The sequence below is a fragment of the Cavia porcellus genome, unplaced genomic scaffold, assembly GCF_034190915.1.
Source record: "Cavia porcellus strain 051 isolate PalLab524CR breed Dunkin Hartley unplaced genomic scaffold, mCavPor4.1 scaffold_21, whole genome shotgun sequence".
Classification (NCBI taxonomy): Eukaryota; Metazoa; Chordata; class Mammalia; order Rodentia; family Caviidae; genus Cavia; species Cavia porcellus.
The window spans coordinates 28,984,006-29,005,223 of NW_026947504.1; the positions used below are offsets into that span (position 1 = coordinate 28,984,006).

Below are 21,218 nucleotides of genomic sequence, written 5' to 3' on the forward strand. Positions count from 1 at the left end.
ATGTTAAATTATTTTATTTCCTAGACATTAATGTTCAGTTGTAAGTACACATTATTTAGCTAATGATTGAGTGGTATGTGTATAAATGATTGCCCAGCCTCTGGAAATACACAGATATATCAGTATATAATGACATAGAGAAAATGGTCATAATAGTATTAAGTACAATTTTAAGTTATAAAACATATTATAATAGGATTCTCATTCATGTGTTAAGTCTGTAATATGATTGTAAGAATTCTAGAAAAATAAATAAACTCTAAATTCTTCATGGTATTCATCTTGAGAATGGGAGGTAAAGAAAAAAAGGGATTTCATCTTTCACTTTGCATACATCTTCAACCACTTTTGAAACACTTAACACAAAATGTTTGAATGCCTTACTTATTTAAATATGGGAACTATACTCCAGTTTATAAAATTAAAGATAATAAAGAACTCATAGGATTCTACTGCCTAAGATATAGAGAGCATACAGCAGCACTGTTCCACCCTGAAATCAAGTAAAAGTCAGATAAATTATAGAAACCTAACTTTTCTTTAATTCATTAGAGCTGGAGCATAGAAAAATCAAATACAGTTCCTCCTCCTCCACAAGGAGTGAGGTCCAAGACCCCCAGCGGCTGCCTAAACTGCTGATAGTGACAAACACCATGCACACTGCTTTCTCCTATGAGTTAGGGACAGTAGACACTAATAACAGTAACTACCAATCATAAAGATGTGACATAATAAAAGTTATGTGTATGTGGTCTCTCTTGAAGTCAAGATAAATCTGACTGCTAAAACATAAGACTCTTTCCGCCACACAAGATCATCCAACACAAGAGGGAGATGCTGACTGCTGTCATGGTTTAGATCTCCTAAGTCCCCAAAAACCCAAGTGTGAAGGATGTGATTGGATCACAGGGCATATACTCACCAGGGGATTCCCCTACTGATTAGTTCAGTAACTAAATGTGCTGTGAGGAAGTGTGTGACTGGGGTGTAAATTGGACGAGTATATTCAAATCCATGGCTCCTCCCTTCTCTCTGCTTCCTGGCTACTATGAGTTGAGCATCTTTTCCTCTGCCATCCTTCCTGCCTTGGAGCTAAGCAACCAAACTGTGAGGCAAAATGAACCTCTCCTCCTGTGTCCAGAGACAGGAAAGTAAATAAGACAGATTTTGGAATGGAGAGTGGGATTATCGCTATCATTGTATCTGACCATGTGGTTCAAAAGCTTTGGAAGTGGTTTGCAGAAGGACTTTGGAACAGTTTTGGATAGGCTGGCTAGAGAAGCCCTAGAATGCTATAAACTGAACTAGATGGAAAATTGAGGTCAGTGCTTAGAAGATCACAATGTTTAAAGAAGTGCAGTCAATAAAAGCCAAGTATAGCAAGTTTCAGTTCAGAACAAGGACTCAATTTTCAGTTGAACTAGAGGCCGGATATGTTACGCTCTGGCAGAAAATTTGTCTATGTTTTGTCCATGTCCTGAGACTTTTGTGAGAGACTTAGATTAAAGATGGCAGACAAATTAACCCAGCAGAGAAAATTTCAAAACACCCTAATACTGTGACAGGAATACTCCTGGCTGCTTTTAGCCAGATCCTCATTGACAGTCAGAAGCAAAAAGCAAATGTAAAAGGTTTACAGTTTCATCAGAAAGGGAGCAATTTGCAATTTTGGGTCCATGGCAATCATGGTTTCTAAAAAAGATTATCTTTGAAAAGAAGTCAAGTACTTTGCATTAAAACAATAGAAAAGATGGCTTGAGAGCATCTCAGAAATCAGCAAGTTCCCACTCTTTGCAGGCTCAAAGGTGCAAAAGTGTAAGAGTTCACTTTGAGAAGAAAGCCTGCTTAATTCAGTACAGAATTTCTTTAAGTTTGAAATTTGACAACCAGGCATTCTGAGACAGCTCAGGCTATTGCTTGAGCTGGCAGCTGACTTTGGAATCATCCACGTGGTGCTGATTTTACATGAATTCAGCATGCAAGAGTTGTAGGGTCAAGGAGACTTGCAGTCAGATTTCAGAGGAAGACCTCAGAAGCCAGGCAAAATAGCCCTGAGGGGCAATATATGCAGTCATGCAAATGAAGCTAAAAGTGGAGAGGAGACTGTAGGAAGTTGGAGATGGCAGGAAAGTGGAACGTCAGCTGAGAAAAGTCACAGGCTCCACAGAGTGGAGCCACCATAAAAGAGAGACTCTGAGGACTATACTGGCCATGCTATAGGGTAGGGCCACCCGTTGGAGTTTACATCCAACTTGCCTAGGATGCTCAACATGGAACTGTAGGATTTAATGTTCGTCCTGATGGGTTTTGATTTCATTCCTTGCTATACCCCTATGTTTCCCTTTTGGAATGAGAATGTTTACCCTGCGCCACTGTTTGCTTAAAGTGTTTAACTTTTATTCTGATTTTTACAGGGGCTCACAGCTAGGAGTTTGCATTAAGTTCTGAGTGTAGCTCTATTAATTGTTTCATTTCCTGACAAGGGATTGTTTTTCTTGATTTTTCTTTTTTGTGTGTTTTTACAGTTGTTAAATGAATATTGACTGCTAGATTGTCTGTGGAAACTGAATCCATCTACTTAAAAAGTCAGCTGCAGTGATATTTTGTTGTTTTCATGGTTAGTGTAGAACCCACTACCAGCTTCAAACATTTCTATATTATGTTGTGTTTTGGGGAGAGAAGTAGTCTCAGAAGAGATAGACCCCAGTGACCCCAACCTCCTGGAATTTATGCCTCTGCAATGTTGAATTGGCCTCGTTAGTGTAACCTATAGGGTACTGTAGAATGAGGCCTATGACTTCTAAGAGTTTGTCATGGGAGACACTGCAGCTTTTGCCACATGGTCTCCAAAGTCACTCATTTGTTACCATGTCATGAAGATATCTAGGCAAACCTATGGAAGAGTCCACAGTGGACAGTACTATGAGATCCAGCTCTAAGGTGAGGTCTGGGATTGGGACCACAAACTCCAGACCTATGCAGAGGTCCACAAGGGATGGGGCTATAAACTCCTACGAACTAATCTAGCAGTCATTTGAAGAATCCATCTGGAGAATGGTCCATCTGGCCAAACCAACCCTTGGGTAATGGCATACCTGGCAAGCATTAATGTCTAAAGCCAAACCTAGTCAGTCAAGGCATTCCCAACGTAATTCATGTTTATTGTCACTTTAAGCCACTAAGTTTTGGGGTGATGTACTGTTACACAGTAACAAATAACACACACAGCCTCATTAGCACACTCTACAGAGATGAAGAAAGACTCAACAAAACTGAAGAAAGTTCAATGGAAATACCCAAACAAAACAGAGAGAGAGAAAACTAGTGATAGAAATTCAAAGGTTGCAGAAACCATGAAATGTGCTAATATATTTTATATTTATATATATAATTGTAATCCCAGAATGACAAAAGAAAATGAGGCAGAAAAAAATGTGAAGAGATATTTCCAACAAAAACAAATCTACAAATCCAACATCCAAAAACACCAAGCAGGACAAATACCAAACACACTCACACTCACACACACACACACACACACACACACACACACACATTTGCACTGCTAAAAACCTAACATGAAAAATCTTGATGTGAGACAGAGGAAAAAAAAGACACATTATATAAAGAGAAATAAAGACAAGAATTAAAACAAACTTGTCAGAAACTAGGCAAACTAGAAGGCAATCTACTGACATCTTTAAAGAACTAAAAGAGGAAAATAACTTCACCAGAAAACTCTACACAGAGCAGTCATTTAAAAATGAAGGAGAGGAGACCAAAATGGCAGAGCAGTAAGCAGCAGAGACAACAGCTTCTCTGAGAGCCGTGTCGAGACACTGGAATAGTATCATGAGGCAAACAAGAAGCGGGGAAGTGGGCCCACTGGACCCAGGTAGAATCTGAAGTACAAACTGAAGCCCATGCAGAGAGTAAAGAGAGAAACTCCAATGAAGAAGGAAGTAGCCAGTGGCACCTTCATTCTGAGACAGGACTCACTGCACAAGAGAAGCAGATGAAACCTGTAGACTCACAGTGACAGTGACGGTGACAGTTGGAGACCCTGGCAGTCTCTACTGAGAGATACAGCAGTAGAGCAGCAGACGTGAGGAACCACACTGGCTGGTGGTGAGTACAGAAGGCTCAATCCTCCTGTAGGCGACAGTGACTAGCTGGGAGCCATCCTGGAGATGGGCCAGCTGAGCTCAGAACCCAGAACTGCTGCAGGCTCCATCTAGCAGAGCCCCACTGGGCTCAGAGCCACAGAAATTGCTCAGGTGGCAGTGAGCCCAATTTGTTGGGTCTTTGGAAAGGCCTACTGAGACCCACTACCTCGCCAAAAAGTTACTGCTGGCTTGCTGGGTGAGATCAGCATGATTCAGGACACTGTCTCCACAGGTTGTCTACTAGTGACACCAGATAGAACTCTGGAAGGGGACTCTCTCTCTTTCTTTCTTTTTCTTCTTTTTCCTTCATTGTTTGATCTTGTTTTTCTATGAGTGTGAACATGATTTCTAGACTCTTTGTGGGTGCAGCTCTGTTCTTTATCTCTTCCATCTCTCTTTTCCTTCAGCCTTCTGCACTAGTTTCGCAAAGTTGGCATGATCCGGCTTTGTCCTGCAACATTATTTCTAATCTCTTGCTCTTCTTCTACTTCTCTATTTTCTCCTTAATCCATTTTAAATTTTAACACCTGAGAACAAACTTGACTTGTGTACTGCATATAATTTTCTGATTTTAGATTTTGCTATATAACCACAAATGTAGTTCATACAGTTAAAAGTGGCAAATTAAGGGTCAGCTCAGTTTGTCATTTTCTAGGATGTATTTGATGCTATCAGTATCACTATAGCCAAAACTGATATAATTCTTGTAACACCTGTTGGACCTGATAATCTATGACTGATATTGAATAAGGGTTACAGAAAATACTGTGGCACAGTGCCAAAGAATTGGGGACTGCATCAAACAAGCAACAACTTCTCCACTCCAACAAATTGAAGAGGTAAGACCTTCCAATAGACTAAAATCCAAAAACCAGCCACACCAGGAAGATACCTCAGGGAAGTAGCCATCATCTAGGGATTGACAATTTTCAAGCATCACCCCAGGAATTAAACTAAAAAAACAAAGAAAAAATGAAAGGACACTTGAGCAAAATGAAAGATCATCAACCAAAATCAAATTTACCAAAGGCAAAGGGGAAAATGAAGTAGAATAATCTGAAAGCCTCCCATCAGGTCTCATTGAAGTAGTAATGACAAAACATTGAGTTAAAATTAAATCAGAAATAATCTCTCAGATAAACTACAGAGATTACCAAAATACACACCACATCTCAATCTCTGGCCTCCAGCCCAAACAGAACAGGCCCAGGAGACATGCACATGGATGAAAGTGGAAGTTGCATGCCTGAAGTTTCTGGGATGACGGCAACTAAAGTAAAGAAACTACTTCATGAGGCTGTAAAAGAAATCAGATTTTTAAAAATCAGGTAAGAGAAGAAATGACAGACATAATAAAAGTATTGCTGAGCATATCTAAAGAAGACATAAATTTTTTTTAAAAAGTTGCCAAAACCACTTAAAAGAAACTGATGATCTGGGCGAGGGACTTCCAGGAGAACATGGCGAATAGATAACAGCAGCTACGAAGGCTCTCTGAGATAGCTTAGATTCCAGGAATGGTGCGGTGTGGGGAGTCCTAAGCAGGGGGAGATATACCCTGCCGACCCAGGAACAGACTAAGCTGAGAGAAAACAATCGGAAATGCAATCCTGGTGCTACGACTGGAACAGCTGAAGTATCGGTGCCGAAGCAAGAACCCGCACCTCTGGAAACCGCGGTTTGAATTTCCTGCCACCGCAGCTGCATCTGAATCAGCACAGCAGGGACAGAGATGCAAAAGCTCTGAGAGCGGGAATCGGTGAACCGAATTGAGAGCAGAGCTGGCGGGGAGACCTCCATCAACCTGCAATGAGTGAGAGGAATAGGGACCCTTTCATAGACTAGGAGACTCCAACAGAGGACATTCTGGGACCGGCAGACTAGCTGGAACAGGACGCTACAGTGACTTCAGTCACATAGTCTCCCCTCAAGCATGATTGGTGGGGAGCCCTTGACCTAGGTGATGCTGTGAACTAAGACACAGTAGGCTAGCCCAAACTGGGTCCCTGCATCTGGCAGTGCACCCTAATGCAGTGAAGCCTTCAGCAGATTGACTGACCTGGAGCGGGGGGCCCAGCATAGGCTGCCCAGGTCTGAGTCTCTCTAGTACACTGCAGTGGGTGGGGATACCTAGCCAGCACAATTCAAACAAACTGTAACCAACAAAGAAAGAAACTGGGCCTCTGATATATGCTTGTATGGAAGGAACAAAAAAGTATGAGAAGAGGGAGCAACAAGAAAGGATGCAGTCCCCAATCCTGAGAACACTGATCCAGGAAAGGTAAATGCAAAGGAGAATGAGGACAGAAAACGTGCAATATCAGGCACGGCACCAATAGACATAAAGCAATATCTCCGGGACCTCATAGATGAGTTCAAAACTAAAGTATTTAACCAAGTAAAACAAGATATAAGTAGAATAGTTAAGGAAATGCTAAGCACCTCCCAAGAAAAAACAGAAGGTGGAATGGAAGAACAGAAAAAAAGGGGAGAATTGTTTGATGGAGAAAATAGAGAAAACATAGAATACATGAAACAGGTTCAAAGAGATTACCAGGAAACTAAAAATTCTACTGAAAGCTGGCATAACAGCTTGAAAGAAACTAAGGATAGATTATCTGAACTGGAGGACAGATTTGTAATGTGGGAGCATGAAAGGAAAAACTTCTTAAAAATAACAAGGAAACAGTCAGTAACAATACAAAGGCTAGAAGATGATAAGAGGATCTATAACTTAAGAATTAAGAATGTAAAGGAAGAAACAGGGATACAAACAAATGAACTGCAAAGGATATTCATAGAAATAATCAAGGAGAACTTCCCTAATATGGGAAGGTAAAGATACTCAGATCTATGAGGCATACAGGACCCCAGCCACCTACAACCCAAATAGAACTACACCCAGGCATATAAGAATCAAAATTCCAGAAACCCAATATAAGAAAAGAAAATATTAAAAGGTGTCAGAGACAAGAAACAGATCACTTACAAGGAAACACCCATCAGAATTACAGCAGACTTCTCAGTACAAACCATCAAATCATGAAGAGTGTGGGGCAAAAAAATTCAAGCTTTGAAAGACAATAACCTCCAGCCAAGATTGATGTATCCTGCATAACTGTCCCTAGAAATTAATGGAGAAACAAGGTGCTTCCAGGATAAAGAGGAACTAGGGGAATTTGCAACCACCAATTCAACTCTACAGAGAATACTGCAGGACATTCTAAAAGAGAAAAATACCACAATTCCAGAAACAGTGGCAGAGAGGCCACAATGAATGGAGCAGAAAGCGAAATGAAGAAGACAAACTAACAACTAATGACAGAAAAAGAGCTCAACAGAAATGAGGCAGAGAAGGTTAGATGGTATGAACAGCTGTTTTGGAGAAAACAAGACATCATAATAGCTAAGTGCTGATTTAATATCATCTTTGAAGTCCCATCAAGCTTTTGTTCTTTTGTTTCCATCGGTCTTAACATGTTGTATCTTATTGGATTTTATTATATGTGATAATATAAACAAAAACTTTTATAGACAAGGAGATAATATAGAAACCATTGTTCATTTTATGTTAGTTGGTTCTAAATACCCTGTAATACTGTCATTCTCTTGAATGGTTTTACATTGTCTTGATATGTTTGATGCTACAGTATATGAAGTTATACTCAAAGATTTCAAGGAAAGAGACACTACAGTAACTACTTTTATGTCGGAATATCTTGTGGTGAAACACTATTTTGCTTAAATGGTTATGTTCTAACCTGTGCTGTTTTGTTATTAGGTCCTCTTTTATCTCAATCTCCTTTTTTATTATTATTTTTTATTTTTATCTTTTTAATTAAGGGAAAAAATAAAAAATAGCAGGATACATTATAGTAACCTACTTTGATTTCCTATTAACTTGATTTGAAACCCTGTATTGCTCTCACCATCTTGTTTTGACTGATTTTACTCTATAGGCAACAACTGTGAAGACAATAAGATTCACTATGATACCCATTCTGGTTTGACTATTATCTTCTTTTGAAGTCCTGTAATGTCTCCAATGTTTTGGTTTTTTTGGTTTTGTTCTTTACTGTTTTGTTCAATTTCATTATAACTGATGATATAGGCAATTCTTTTTAAGATAGCAAGAGGCATTATGGTAACCATTGCTGACCACCTTGTATTCTGTTTTTACATTATGTAGTATGTCCATCCTTTTGATTTGATTGACTCTGTTTTGTTATGTCACATTTGGTTTTATTCTCTTCAAAAAAAAAGTAATAAAAACTGGGAGTAATAAAGCCCAAAATGTGTAATTGTCATTGTAATAGAGGAAAATAAAGTGCTCTAAAGGATATAACTGTATGTATATTTAAGTGTTTAAGATAGATGACCATATAACTGAGTTTTTGTTGGATCATTGAACAGAACTGTTTGCAGTCTCATTGTTTGAACGTCCACTTTATATGCTTTAATTTTGTAACTTGAACAACTATTTCTAAGATGACAATATGTAATAACTAGTGATTTCCTACTGTTTATTTTTTTGAAATTCTGTATAACTTGTACCCTTTTTCTGCTTTTTTTCTTTTTCTCCTTAAATAAAATTTTAAAAAAAGGAAAAAAAACTGATGATCTACTTTAGACCTATCAGAATCATGGCAGACTTCTCAACACAAACCATCAAAACAAGAAGAGCTTGAAGTGTTTTAAATTCTGAGAGAAAACAACTTCCAACCCAGAGTGATATATCATGCAAAACTATCCTTCAGTATTAATGGAGAAACAAGATACTTCCATGACAAAGAACAAACTGAAGGAATTCATGACCACCAAACCAATCCTACAAAGAGTGCTGAAGAATACCCTAAAGAGAGATAAATAGGACCAAAGTTCTGGGAACAGCATCAGAGGGAGTTTGCCAAACAGGGCAGGCAGTTGAATGGCGGGGAAAAGTGGGGGGCCAACAGCAGGAGGATAGCGTGGCAGAGATAAGCCAGTGCATGTTGGTGGTAACTGTTAATGTAGATAGCTTTGATTCACCAATAAAAGGAAACACAGGCAGAGCAAATCAAGAAACAAGATCCATCCACATGCATACAAGGAACACAACATACACACAAGAAACACATTTAGCTCAAAAGAAGTTCACAGACCAATAGGCAAAGGCAAAATAAATGTTCCATGTGACAGAAACCAGAAAAAAGCAAGGGTAACTTGCTCATCAAAGCAGAATAGATAAGAAAGATATGGTATTTTTATATAGTGGAAAGCTACTCAGCTAATAAAGAAGGATAATCTTGAGGCTCTTGTAGGTAAATGGACGTACCTGAGATCATGTTCATGGTTCCAACTCATAAAGGTGAACATCATTTGTCTCCCTAGCATAAAAAACTGGAGGAGTTAGTGGGATCCAAAATGTACAATAGATATTGTGAAAGTGATGGGGGAGGAAACATCTAAAAAGGAAAGGTGATAAGCACTGTTAACTTCTTATTATCTTGTTTTAAATTCCTATATAGTTTTCATGGTGTTGTTAGGTTTAGTTTTATTCTGTCATGTTTTATTTGATTTTATTATGTCTTATGGTATGGGCAGCTATTTTGAAGATAACGAGATATAGTATGGTAGCCATTGTTGATTTCCTATTATTTTGTTTTGATTAGTTTTATTCTGTTTAGTTTTGTTTGATTTTATTATGTCTGATGATATGGACAGCTATTGCAAAGAACACAGGAGACATTATGGTAGCCATTGTTAATTTCCTATTATCTTGATTTGAAGTCCTATATCACTGTCATTGTTCTGTTTTGATTGGATTTATTCAGTTTTATTCTCTTTTAAAAAAAACTGTAGTCTTTTAGGCAGAAGGAATATACCAAGATTTTTCAATTTACACACACACACACACACACACACACACACACAAGGAGCTTGGGATGGTGAAATTAAATTTAAATTTAATCACACTAAAAGTTGACTGTATAAGGGAAATTATGTTGTGTAACAGCATGTGTAAAAGGAAAATCTGAAAACAGCACAAAATATAGAAGAAACTGTTAAGTATACTGTTGTAAGATTCTTACATAATAGTGGAGTGTATGGTTAAACATGATTTTATAAACCTTATGGTAAACACCAAAAATATTAAGATATAAGTAATAAATCAGTCAATAAAATAAAATGTAATGATAAAACACATTCAATCCAAAATCCAGCCCAAAAAGAGAATGGAGAGATTTTTTAAAAGGACAAATGGAAAACACTGAGCAAGACTGCATGTTTAAATCAAATCTAATCTATAATTACATTAAATTTAATAAACTAAACACTAATTTAAAAAACAGACTGTCAGATGGGATAATAAAAGCAAAATCCAACTATCTCCTTGGTTTGGATTCACTGAAAAATGAATCCATAGTTAGAGCTGAAGACTTCACTATCTGTCTCTCAGTTGTAACACAAGTAGACAGAAAATTCATTAGGACAGTAAAGTCCTGAACACACTGCAAAGCAACTTGACCTAGTAAATATTATTGTTCCCCACATCCAGTAACAACAAAATACATATTCCTTTCAACTAAATATAGGATATTTGCCATGACAGGTCATGTGCTGGGTTATAAAACACACCATAACAAACTTAAAAGAATTAAAATATAAAGCGTATTCTTGGACCATAAATTAAATTAAAAAATCAATAACAGAATATATCTGGAAAGCACCTAAAAGTTATAATTTAAACAATATATTTCTAAGTTTTCTGTAAGTAAAAGAGTAAGTCATGGAGTAATAAGGAAGTACTTTTAATTCAGTGACTACAAAAATAATACATAAAATTTGTGGGAACTAGTTCCAAAGTGGAAATATATATTAGATGCTTATATTAAAAAAAATAGGCCTCAAACTTGTAAAATTTTTTAAGATTATACCTTAGAAAATAAAAATAATCCAAAAGAAACAGAAGGAAAAAATAAAGCTAAAAGCAGAAATTAGTGAAATATAAAATGCATATAAATATATATATAATATAAAAGTCCCAATGAAACCAGAAGTTATTTCTTTGAAATTATTAGTAAAACTGATACAACTACTTCAGGAAAAAACAGAAAACACAAATTAATATCATGAATAAAGAAGAGATACCAATACAAACACTAGACATTAAAAGGCCAGTAAGAAAATGTTATCAATAAAGATATCTCTTATAAATTCAAAAATTTAGGGGCTGAGAATTTAGCTCAGCAGCATAAGCACCTGCCCGGCAAGCGCAAAGTCATATAACAAAAAATACCAAAGGTTCAATGCCAAAAAATAAGTAAATAAACAAAGTCAAAAACTTGGATGACATGCAGAAATTCCTTGAGAAATAAAAACTTTTAAAGTTTATTCAGATGGAAAAATAACCCAAATAGTACTGTATCCATAGTGAACTCACTAAAATCTCCTAACTCATAAAACTTGAAGCCTAGATAGTTTCCCTAGTAAATGCTTTGAAACATTTAAAAAGAAATAAAATCAATCTCACAAAAGCTCTTTCAGGAGACAGAAAAGGAGGTAAGATTTTCTAACTCATTTATAAGACCAGTCCTATAGGAAAACCAGCTGAAAAAATGCCAAGAAAATAAAATTTCAGATCAATATCTTTCATAAACATAGAGAATCCTCAAAAAATATTAGCAAATTTAACACAGAAAATTCAAAAAGGATAAACCATGACTAAGTGAGATTGATTCTGGGTATGCGGGTTTGTTCGAGAGTGTAAAATAATCCCCTAACATTCACCATATGTGAAAGGTCCTAGGAGGGATCCCATCCTCCTGGAAGAAAAAAATCACCATAACAACAGGGAAAAAAGGGCAAAAAACACATCATCATCTTAGTTGAGAAAGAAACCACATTTGACAAAAATCAAAGTTCAACATCGATTCATGGTACCAAATCCTAAAAAAATAGGAATTAAAGGGGACTTCCTTAACCTGATAAAAAGCATTTAAAAAAAGAACTCTGATATCACAATTAGCAGTGGAAGAACACTTTCCCTGCAGTAATCAGAAATAAGGCTGGATATCTGATTTTATATTCCTGTTCAATAGCAGTAGACAGTCTAGACGGTTCAATAAGCTAAAAGTAAATAAATGAAGGTCATATCAATTGTAAGAGACAAAATAAAACTCATTCTAAAGAAAGTGAAAGAGAAGAAATAAAACTCATGACTGTTCACGTCAAAAATACAAAAGCTGTACAAAAAAGCTACTAACGAGAACTAATGAGTGAGTTTAGCAGGGTTATAGGGTACAAGATCAATGCGCAGAACTTAATTTATATTTCTATATACTAATGAACTGGAAATTGAAAACTTTTACTGTACTTTTTATAATGGCATTAAAGTCATTAAATACATATGTATAGAACTAAGAGAACATGTGCAAGATCTATATAATAACCGTAAAAACATTGAGAGAAATTCTTAAAGACTAAATACCATGAATAGAGAGATACAACATGTTCTTTAGAAAACTCAATTTTGTGAAGATGCCAAGTATCTCTTAAACTGCTCTATAATTTCACCATAATACCAATCAAAATGTCAGCAGGAATTTTTTTTATAAATTTACCTACTAAAAAAGAATAGACTTGAATAAAAATAGGTAAATGGATACAACTTCACTTATATTCATAAGTGAAATAAATCAGACTCACATGTGTGAACATAGTATTGTTTCCTAAGTGTAAAAAACTGAAAGAGTAAATAAGATCCAAATGTACAATAGTTTTAAGAAAATAAAAGGGAAAGAAATTGTTCTTTCAAAGAGAAGCAACAACTGGGATATCGGAAAAGACAAAAGAAAGAAAGAAAAAAATATAGATAGATAATAGATAATTATACTACTAATCTGTTCATCAAAAAGAAGTTTGTGATTTCATTGTTTAAATGATCATTTTTTCATGCCTATATCTTGTAATCTGAACAACTACTTTTAAGATAATAATGCACTGTATATTAACCATTGTTAACCTATTATTTTGTTTTGAAATTCGGTATCATTGTTTTCTGCTTTCATTTTAAAAGAAATTGATTGCTAATTCTAAAATATAAAGCAAGCTGGGCGTGGTGGCATGACTGTAAATCCAGCACTCAGGAGGCTGAGGGAGAATCACCACAGGGCCACCATAAGGCCAGCTTGAGCTCCATAGTGAGTTCAAAGCCAGCCTAAACTGCAAAATGAGACCGTCTCCAAAAAAAAAAAAAAAAATGTAAAGCAAAGGAACTAGAATTGTCAACACAAATTTGGAAAACTCACACTATCTTCAAAATTTACCAGACACAAAGTGTCAGAGACCCCCAGATCAATCTAGAAAGAAGCCCTCATACACGGCCACCTGGTTCCGAGCAAAGGCTCATGACACTTAGCTTGCAGCCTCCTTCTCTTTCCTCTTCTCCCACTGCCTGCCCCAGTGCTGTTCTGCGTAACAGATGAGCTTACTGAGCTTACACAGACACAGGCCGAGGAAACACAGCAGTTTCAGCACCCACTGTGCATGAAACACTATTATGATTGTGATTATGATTATTTTGTTCTATGTCATTTGTTCATTACCAAAGCTCTACACAAAAGACCATGTCATCAGCACAGCATCTGCCTTACAAGTGTAAGAGTTCAATTCTTGGTACCAAAAAAAAAAAAGACCATATCATAAAATACTGATCATTTATGGAGCATTTTCCATGCGCCAAGTATTGTGCTAAGCACTCAGTACTTTACACAGTAACATATTCCCAGGTAGCAAGACAGTGCTCTAGCTAGGAATGGTGGTGGTTACACACACAAATGAGGGTTCAGGACCAATGTGGAGAAATGTAAAAGGAAACAAAATATAAGACAAAAGCTGCAAATTAGTAGGCAAAAAAAAATTAGATAAGAGGCCTGAAGAAACATGAAACAAGCAAATGAGAATGGGGCTGTGCAAACACAGGTATTGCAGTTTATCTAGAGGATGCAAAGAGAGCGTCCGCAGGAGCTGTGTAGCTATTACATGGCTGTCCAGAAGGGTCCCGAGCATCTGACTCCTACTCCAGTACTGCAGGCCTGTCTTTCAGCAGAATCGCCTTCCGCATGAACCCGTGCAAATCCTCACACCGCCCCAGGGCTACAGCTATCACTTCATTTTACAGATGAGTAGAGTCTCCAAGGTAAACTTGGCAAAGCCAAACCCATGCTAAAGGCAAAGTGCCCAAAGTGGGTCTGAACCGCACACTCCTAAGCAAGGGGAGCCCACTGGCCTTGGCCACTCCCCCTGGTGGCCGACATAACAGCAGTACGCGAGCCTTTAAAGCTAATTCCACAGGAAGAAGCTTCTCTGCCCTCCACAGGCAGCAAGACCTTTGTCACACCCATGACTTCAGCACGCAGGAACCAGCACCTGAAAGCTCACGCTGCAGGAGGCCTCTGAACCCCAGCAGGGCCTGCAGCTCGTGTAGCCTCACCCTGCACTGCAGGAGGGACAGAGGACACCAGCCCTTTACCCACAGGGCTCATGCCCTGCACCCCCAGGGTAGCCTAACTATCACTGGGGGAAGTACTGGCCTACCCATACTACATCCCTTCATGATACAGTTTAATTATAAACTAGCAATGGTAAGAGATTTATAAGTAATAAACTAGGCCAGTTATAACAAGATAACACTCTAAAAGTTACACGAGTATGTCTTTCTTGAAATGGTCAAAACACAACACTTTTGAACTGCATTAACTGCAGGTCAATACAGATAAGATCTGCTATATACTGGAAAGATAAAAGGAATTAAAAATAGACCTTACCTTATGTTCTGTCTTCATACATAATTCTTAAAGACACTACAGAAACATTAGAGCCACAAAGACTTAGAACCTCCAACTCTTCTATTTCGACCTCAATCAGAGAGCAGCAGCTGACCACAGAACATGCATAGCCACTTTGGTTAGCTCGAAAATTCTCAGACTATCACCATAGGAGCAACATGGAATGTATGACCCAGAATACAAAATATCCAGGAGAGGTCCTAGGAACAATGACTGAGTTTCAGGTAAATGTACTTAACCCTACAGCAGTAACTATGTCCTTTCAGAAGATGGCGTTATGTCTGGGTCCTTAGGACAGCCAGCACACCTGTGGGCACAGGATCTGCAGGATAGACCAGCCCAGGAGCTGCCCCAGCTCCCCTGTGACCCAGTAACAGTGCCTGTGAGGATGACTCTTTACCTAAGCCAAGCTGCTGTAAAGGCTGAACACAAGTGAAAGGAGATTTTTTTAAGCTTTTAATTATATATGACAACAAGAATATAATCTTTAATTTCTGAAGCTGATAAAAGAAAATAGTGCTAGCAGTCCAAAATATCTATTTTTGCTCTAAATTATAACACATCAAAGATACAAGCTTACACAGAAGTTTGCTGAGAACCTCTTTGGGATGTTTGGAGGGCCCTGATTCCAGCCACTTTGAGGGCTCACGATTTTCACATTACCCTTTGCCTTTTATCTTGCCCGTAACTTCCAGATACGAAGGAAGCCATCTCAGCGCCACACACTGGGTGTTGGTTCCCCGCTCACCTGAATGTGCATGGCTCCCTCTACTGCTTCTGCAATGTTAGAGCAGCCGCTGATGAGTGACAGCTGCTGATCGACGCTCAGGGTGCCTTTCAGGGAACCCGACTGCTCCAGCAACTTCATCTGCTTTCTTAGAAAGAGAAAGAATAGTCGCTGTGAGTAATCATACACACATCTAGAAGAAAAGTTGAATGTGACTATCAGGGAAATGCAAATCAAAATCACAGTCAGATACCACATACACTATTAGAATACTGTCAAAAAAACAAAAAAGAAAAATACCCAGTGTTATGAGGATGTGGAAAAACTGGAACGCTTGTACACTGCTGGTACAGTTTTAAGTGGTGCAGCCTTTGTGGAAAACAGTGTGGAGCTTCCTCCAAGAGTTAAAAATAGAATTGCCACATGGTCCAGAAACTCTGCTTCAGATATGGACCCAAAAAACTGAAAGCAATCTTAAAAAGACTTTGGTCCACCCACATTCACAGCAGCACTACTTACAACAGGCAAAAGCAGGAGCAGTGCAACAGTCTGTGGATGGTTGAAACAAAAGAAAACAAGAAAGTGTCAAAAGGAAGTTCTCACACCTGCCACAGCATGAATGAGTCTTGAAGGTGTTATGCTGAGTGAAGTAAGTCAGACACAAAAGGGCAAATACTATATGATTTTATCTACATAAAAAGCATGGCAAGCAGTCCAACTCAAGGAGAGAAAAAGCACAGTAAGTTTTCAAGGCCAGGGAGTTTGGAAGAATGAGAAGTACAGAGTTTGTCTTACGGTGTACAAGAGAAAGGATGTAATACAGGACACATAATTTACAGGATTATTTTATAATATTCGCCAAAGAATCAAATGCAAAAGAGTGTGGGAAACTTGTCCCACACTAAGATCCAAAGAATCCAGCTGAGAGCCTGGAATGTGCATCATCTAAGGAAAGCTGCAAAGAAGCAGCAAAACCAACCTACGAGAGAAGCTGTGGGAGCTACACCCACCAGAAGTGTCATAGGGTGGAGCCCACGAGCCGTTTGGAGCTCACAGCTTGCCAGGGATTGCTTCAGATGCTGGACCTGTAGGCACAGGATTTACTGTCTTCCTTGCTGGATTTTGGACTCACTTTGGCCCCATGCTTTGGTTTATCTTGTGCCACTGCATGTTGAAGTGTCTGACTTTGTTTTCATTTCTGCAGGGGTTTGCAGCTAACAGTCTGCCTTCCATCTCCAAAGAGACTTGGGACTTGAACTATTTAGCAATGCTGAAACCTTTAGGACTTTGGCAACTCTTGTAGATGGACTAAATGCCTTTTGCATAAAGGGATGTGTATGAGTCTTTGGGAGTACAGGGACAAAAGGTTACGATGCTAATGTAATATAATGTTAATAGACTAAATGTTGGTTCTTAAGGGTTGTTAAACCTATGTTATAATATTCAAGCTTTGTGAAATGGTAAGAAAAAGCATTTCTTTGTATCCAAAGACTAATTTAAAGAAATGTGTCTGCTTGCCAAGTTGACAAGGGGTAGACTGTTATGGGTGATACCTAGTGTCAACTTGAGAAGTTTAGAAACTTAACAAGAGACTCAGCAGAGAGCCAGGATCCTTACTTTGTAAACATCCTCATCCTGTGCAAAAGGACAACACAGAGGTGGTGTGAGTGCCACACCCTTCCTGGGTAGGGAGCTAGCCTGTTTATAATAAGGCCTGTTCCCTTCCTTTTACTCTGGCAGCTTTTACTGGCTGCTGCCTTGAAGTGTTGCACTGGTGCCATGCCACGTGCACTGTAGCCAGCTGACTATGGGCTAACACCTCCACAAACAGTGGGCTAAATAAGCTTTCCTTTGCTCATTTTGAGTGTCAAGTATTTTGTCCAGCAACAAGAGAACAGTAACCAAGACAGAGACACAAGTTATACGGCCAATTCTGCTTATGATTCAAGAAGCACTAAATAAACCAGGCAAAATCTGTACACAAAAGCAAGTTTGTTGCTTAAGGAATAACAACTGCACCTCCCAAAATATTCAGTGAATGTTTTAAACCAGTAAGCCAAGTAGGTCTTATATCATTTCATGTCACTTTTTTTTTACTAATAGATAAAAATTATACATATTTGCAGGATATCATGTGACGTTTTGGTACATTAATACAATATGTAACATTTAAATCAGTGTAAACATATCTATCTCCTCTAATGATTATCATTTTTTATGGTGAAAACATTAAAAATTCCTGTTTTAAATATATAATATATATATATAATACATTATCTATCTTCATGTTGCTGTGCAGTAGCACTCCAAATCTTATTCCTATCTAAGTTAAAACTCAGAGCCCGCTACAGCCTCTCCTCTTCCCTCCTCCACCCCTCAGCCTCTGGGAACTGCCACTCTGTGGACTTCTATGAGATAAAAACTGTTTCAGACTCTACAAAGGACTGAGGTCATGCAATGCTTGTCTTCTTGTGATGGTTCTTGAAGATGTGGATGTTTCTTCAGCCAAAAGCCAATAGGAGCACACGGCAGGGGAGGACATCAGATTTGCAGAGTTGGGGAGATCCGCACAGGGCTCTCAGCAAGGCTTCTCAGAAAGAGGGTCCCAGACTTGGGCTCTGGCTCGGACATCACCAGGAGGCCAAAGGAAGTGGGGCACACTGCCTGAGATGCTGTCAGAAAGCAAGGCAACTGGGAGATTGAGTAAGTAGCTCACTAAATCTCCAGAGAGAAAGGACACCAGACAAAGATAAAGTTAAAACCAAAAAAGGGGTGCTTGGTGTAAGTCACATGGCTCCCTTGTTCTTGCCCATACTCAGCCTGATTTAGGAAGCTTGCCTCCTGTCATGACTAAGAGTGACCTTGTCTGAGGGTGGCATTCTGTGAGGCCACTTGGAGCCCACAGGAGAACACCAGCACAACCAAGCATGCTCTTTGTTTTGGTTTTAGTTTATTCTCTTCCTTAACACTGTGCCTTTGTGATTGCTTTTAGATATAATGGGGTCACTGTCTTTACTAAAAAAGGGACATGACAAAGTATAAATGAGTTTCTCTATCATCTTAAGCAAAAACAGTCTTCATGGAGATTGTGAATCCCCTGCTAACGAGGTAGACAGTGTCTCCTGCCTAAGCCATAAAAAGGGTAAAGGACAATGTAGGTCAAAGGAGCTTTGACTTGAATTGTTTAAGAGGGAGAGAAAGTATGAGATTTTTCTCATACAAGTCATTTGGAAGATCTGTAGTATGTCAACTAAGGTGTGTGTGGGCAGCTCTATAGAGGGGCGTTAATATCTGTACACACATACACTTTAAAATGTTAAAATGGGGCTGGGGATTTAGCTCAGCGGCATAAGCGTCTGCCTTGCAAGCAGGCAGTCGTGAGTTCGATCCCTGGTACCGATAAAAAGGAAAAAGACACAAAAAAAAGTTAAAATGGGGTAGAGGGATACAGCTCAGGGGCACAGTAGTTGCCTAACATGTGAGGCTCTGTGTTCAATCTCTAACACCACAAACAATAAATAGAACAAAGTAAAATGGGTCATAAATTGGCTTATTTTGAATGATCAAAAGGATCAGAAGCTTTCCTCAGAGGTCATCACACACAAAACAACTCAAGGTGGAACCCTAAATATCCCTGGCCAATCCTTCCCCAACACAGAGGCATTTTCTTTCATACAGAATGATTTCTTGGAGCAGAAAGTTATAAAGTCAGTTCATGAAAAATGTACAAAACAACATGTTTTTCTTATCCATTCATCAGGAAGTTTATATTAAGCTGTAGGGGTTCTGCAGCATCTTGGTAACAGATTCAAAATTTAGAGATTTGTATGTTTGGCAGCTAAAACTCAAGGAAGAACCAATTTGAGGTCAATACAGAAAATACATATTAGAAACACTTTTGAGGGAAACACAACAGAAAAGGTTACAAGGAAAGGCTCCCCGCTAAGAGGAAAAGGAATGGCTACGTTCACTGCCCGTAGCAGTCCTGTGAGCAGGCACTGGGTGCAGGCCGCACAAGTCCATGCGCCAAAACGGTACTGGTTACCTACATCAGCACCCGTGTAGAGCTCCATCTGACCAAATATCACTTAGTTTTCATTTCATAGAACACTCTGAATCTTCCAAAACTGTTTAGTACACACTTTTGTGAATATAAAAAAACCCTAACTTACATGCTTTACAAGTTGATTTATGGTATAGAAATTGCATTTGAATATAGTTGTTGTACTGATTTTCCTAGGCTACTAAAACAAGTTACCAGAAACTCTTGTTTTGTGGCTTACACGATGCAAATGCATCATGTGACAGTTCTGGAGATCAGAAATCTCCAGGAGGCTAACATCTGAGTGAGTGGGGCAAGCTCCTTCTAGGGGCTAATGGGCAGAATCCATTCTCCACTTCTCCAGCTTCCAGAGGCTGCCCACATCCCACAGCTCAGGGCCCTCACTCTCCTGCCTCCTGTAATTTTGTGTCGAGCCAACCTGAATGCTACAGCCTATGTCTGAAGTATGCAGCAAAGGCCCATTTGTTAAAAGGTCAGTGCCCAGCTTGGTATTATTGAGAAATGGTGGAAACTCGCCAGGTGTGGTGGTGCAAGCCTGTAATCCCAGCACTCTTGTGGCAGGAAGACCACTGGACCAACCTGGACAACTTAGCAACTAAGCAAGAGCTGTCTCAAAAAAAAAAAAAAAAAAAAAAAGAAAGAAAGTAAATAAAATATAAAAATGGCTGAGTATGCAATTCAGTGCAAAAGCCCTGGGTTCAATCTTAGCACAAAAAGAATGGCAGAAACTTAAAAGAGATGGGACATAGTCCTAGGTCACTGTGGGTATGTCCTCAAAGGAGATAATGGGATCAAAGGCCTTTCCTCCCTTTCCCTTTCCAGCTACCATGATGTAAGTGCCACCTCCACCCTGATGCATTGTGCCAAACACAGGCAAGAGCATTTGACTTTCATGGAATGAAATCTTCAGAACAGTGAGCCAAAATAAACCCTTCCTCTTCATAAACCGATTGTCTCAGGGATATGTTATAGTGATGAACAGCACACTAATAAATTATATAATCTAGGATAATCTCCCCATCTTGCTGTCCTTCATTTAACCAAATGGGAGTCAAATTTTTAGGTGAGCAAAAGTGGTTGGGGGTGTGCAGTGTTACAGCACTAGCTTGGTTCATACCAAGGACCCAAGGCAGTCCCTAGCATCACAAAATAAATGAACAAAAACAAATAAAAATGGAAAAATAATCTGAATAGACAATTCTCAGAAGACCTAATATAAATGGAAAGGAGATAAGAGATAGAGGGAGGTAATAAAGGTGATTATTATGTGTACCTAAAGGTACCAATAAACTTAATTAATAATTTTTTTAAAAAGAGATGCGGTAGGGGGATGAAAAAAGGAAAGGGAATGAAAAAAGAATTAACATGTATTTGTTTTAGCTATTTTTCTCCTCATAGAGGCAAAATACCAAACATCCAAAAGTTAAGGAAGG

The 21,218-nt window shown here is 38.6% G+C and overlaps 1 protein-coding gene across 2 annotated transcripts in view; it reads right to left on the bottom strand.

Annotated features, from left to right (window-relative positions):
• The window catches only part of Cryl1 (crystallin lambda 1), a 146,056-nt gene that overhangs the window by 68,333 nt on the left and 56,505 nt on the right, over nucleotides 1-21,218 (bottom strand). For both annotated transcript variants that reach the window (XM_003477233.4, XM_063232481.1), the window contains exon 3: nucleotides 15,744-15,870. In XM_003477233.4, the coding sequence (XP_003477281.2) occupies nucleotides 15,744-15,870 (127 nt within the window). The remainder of the gene's footprint in view (nucleotides 1-15,743; nucleotides 15,871-21,218) is intronic.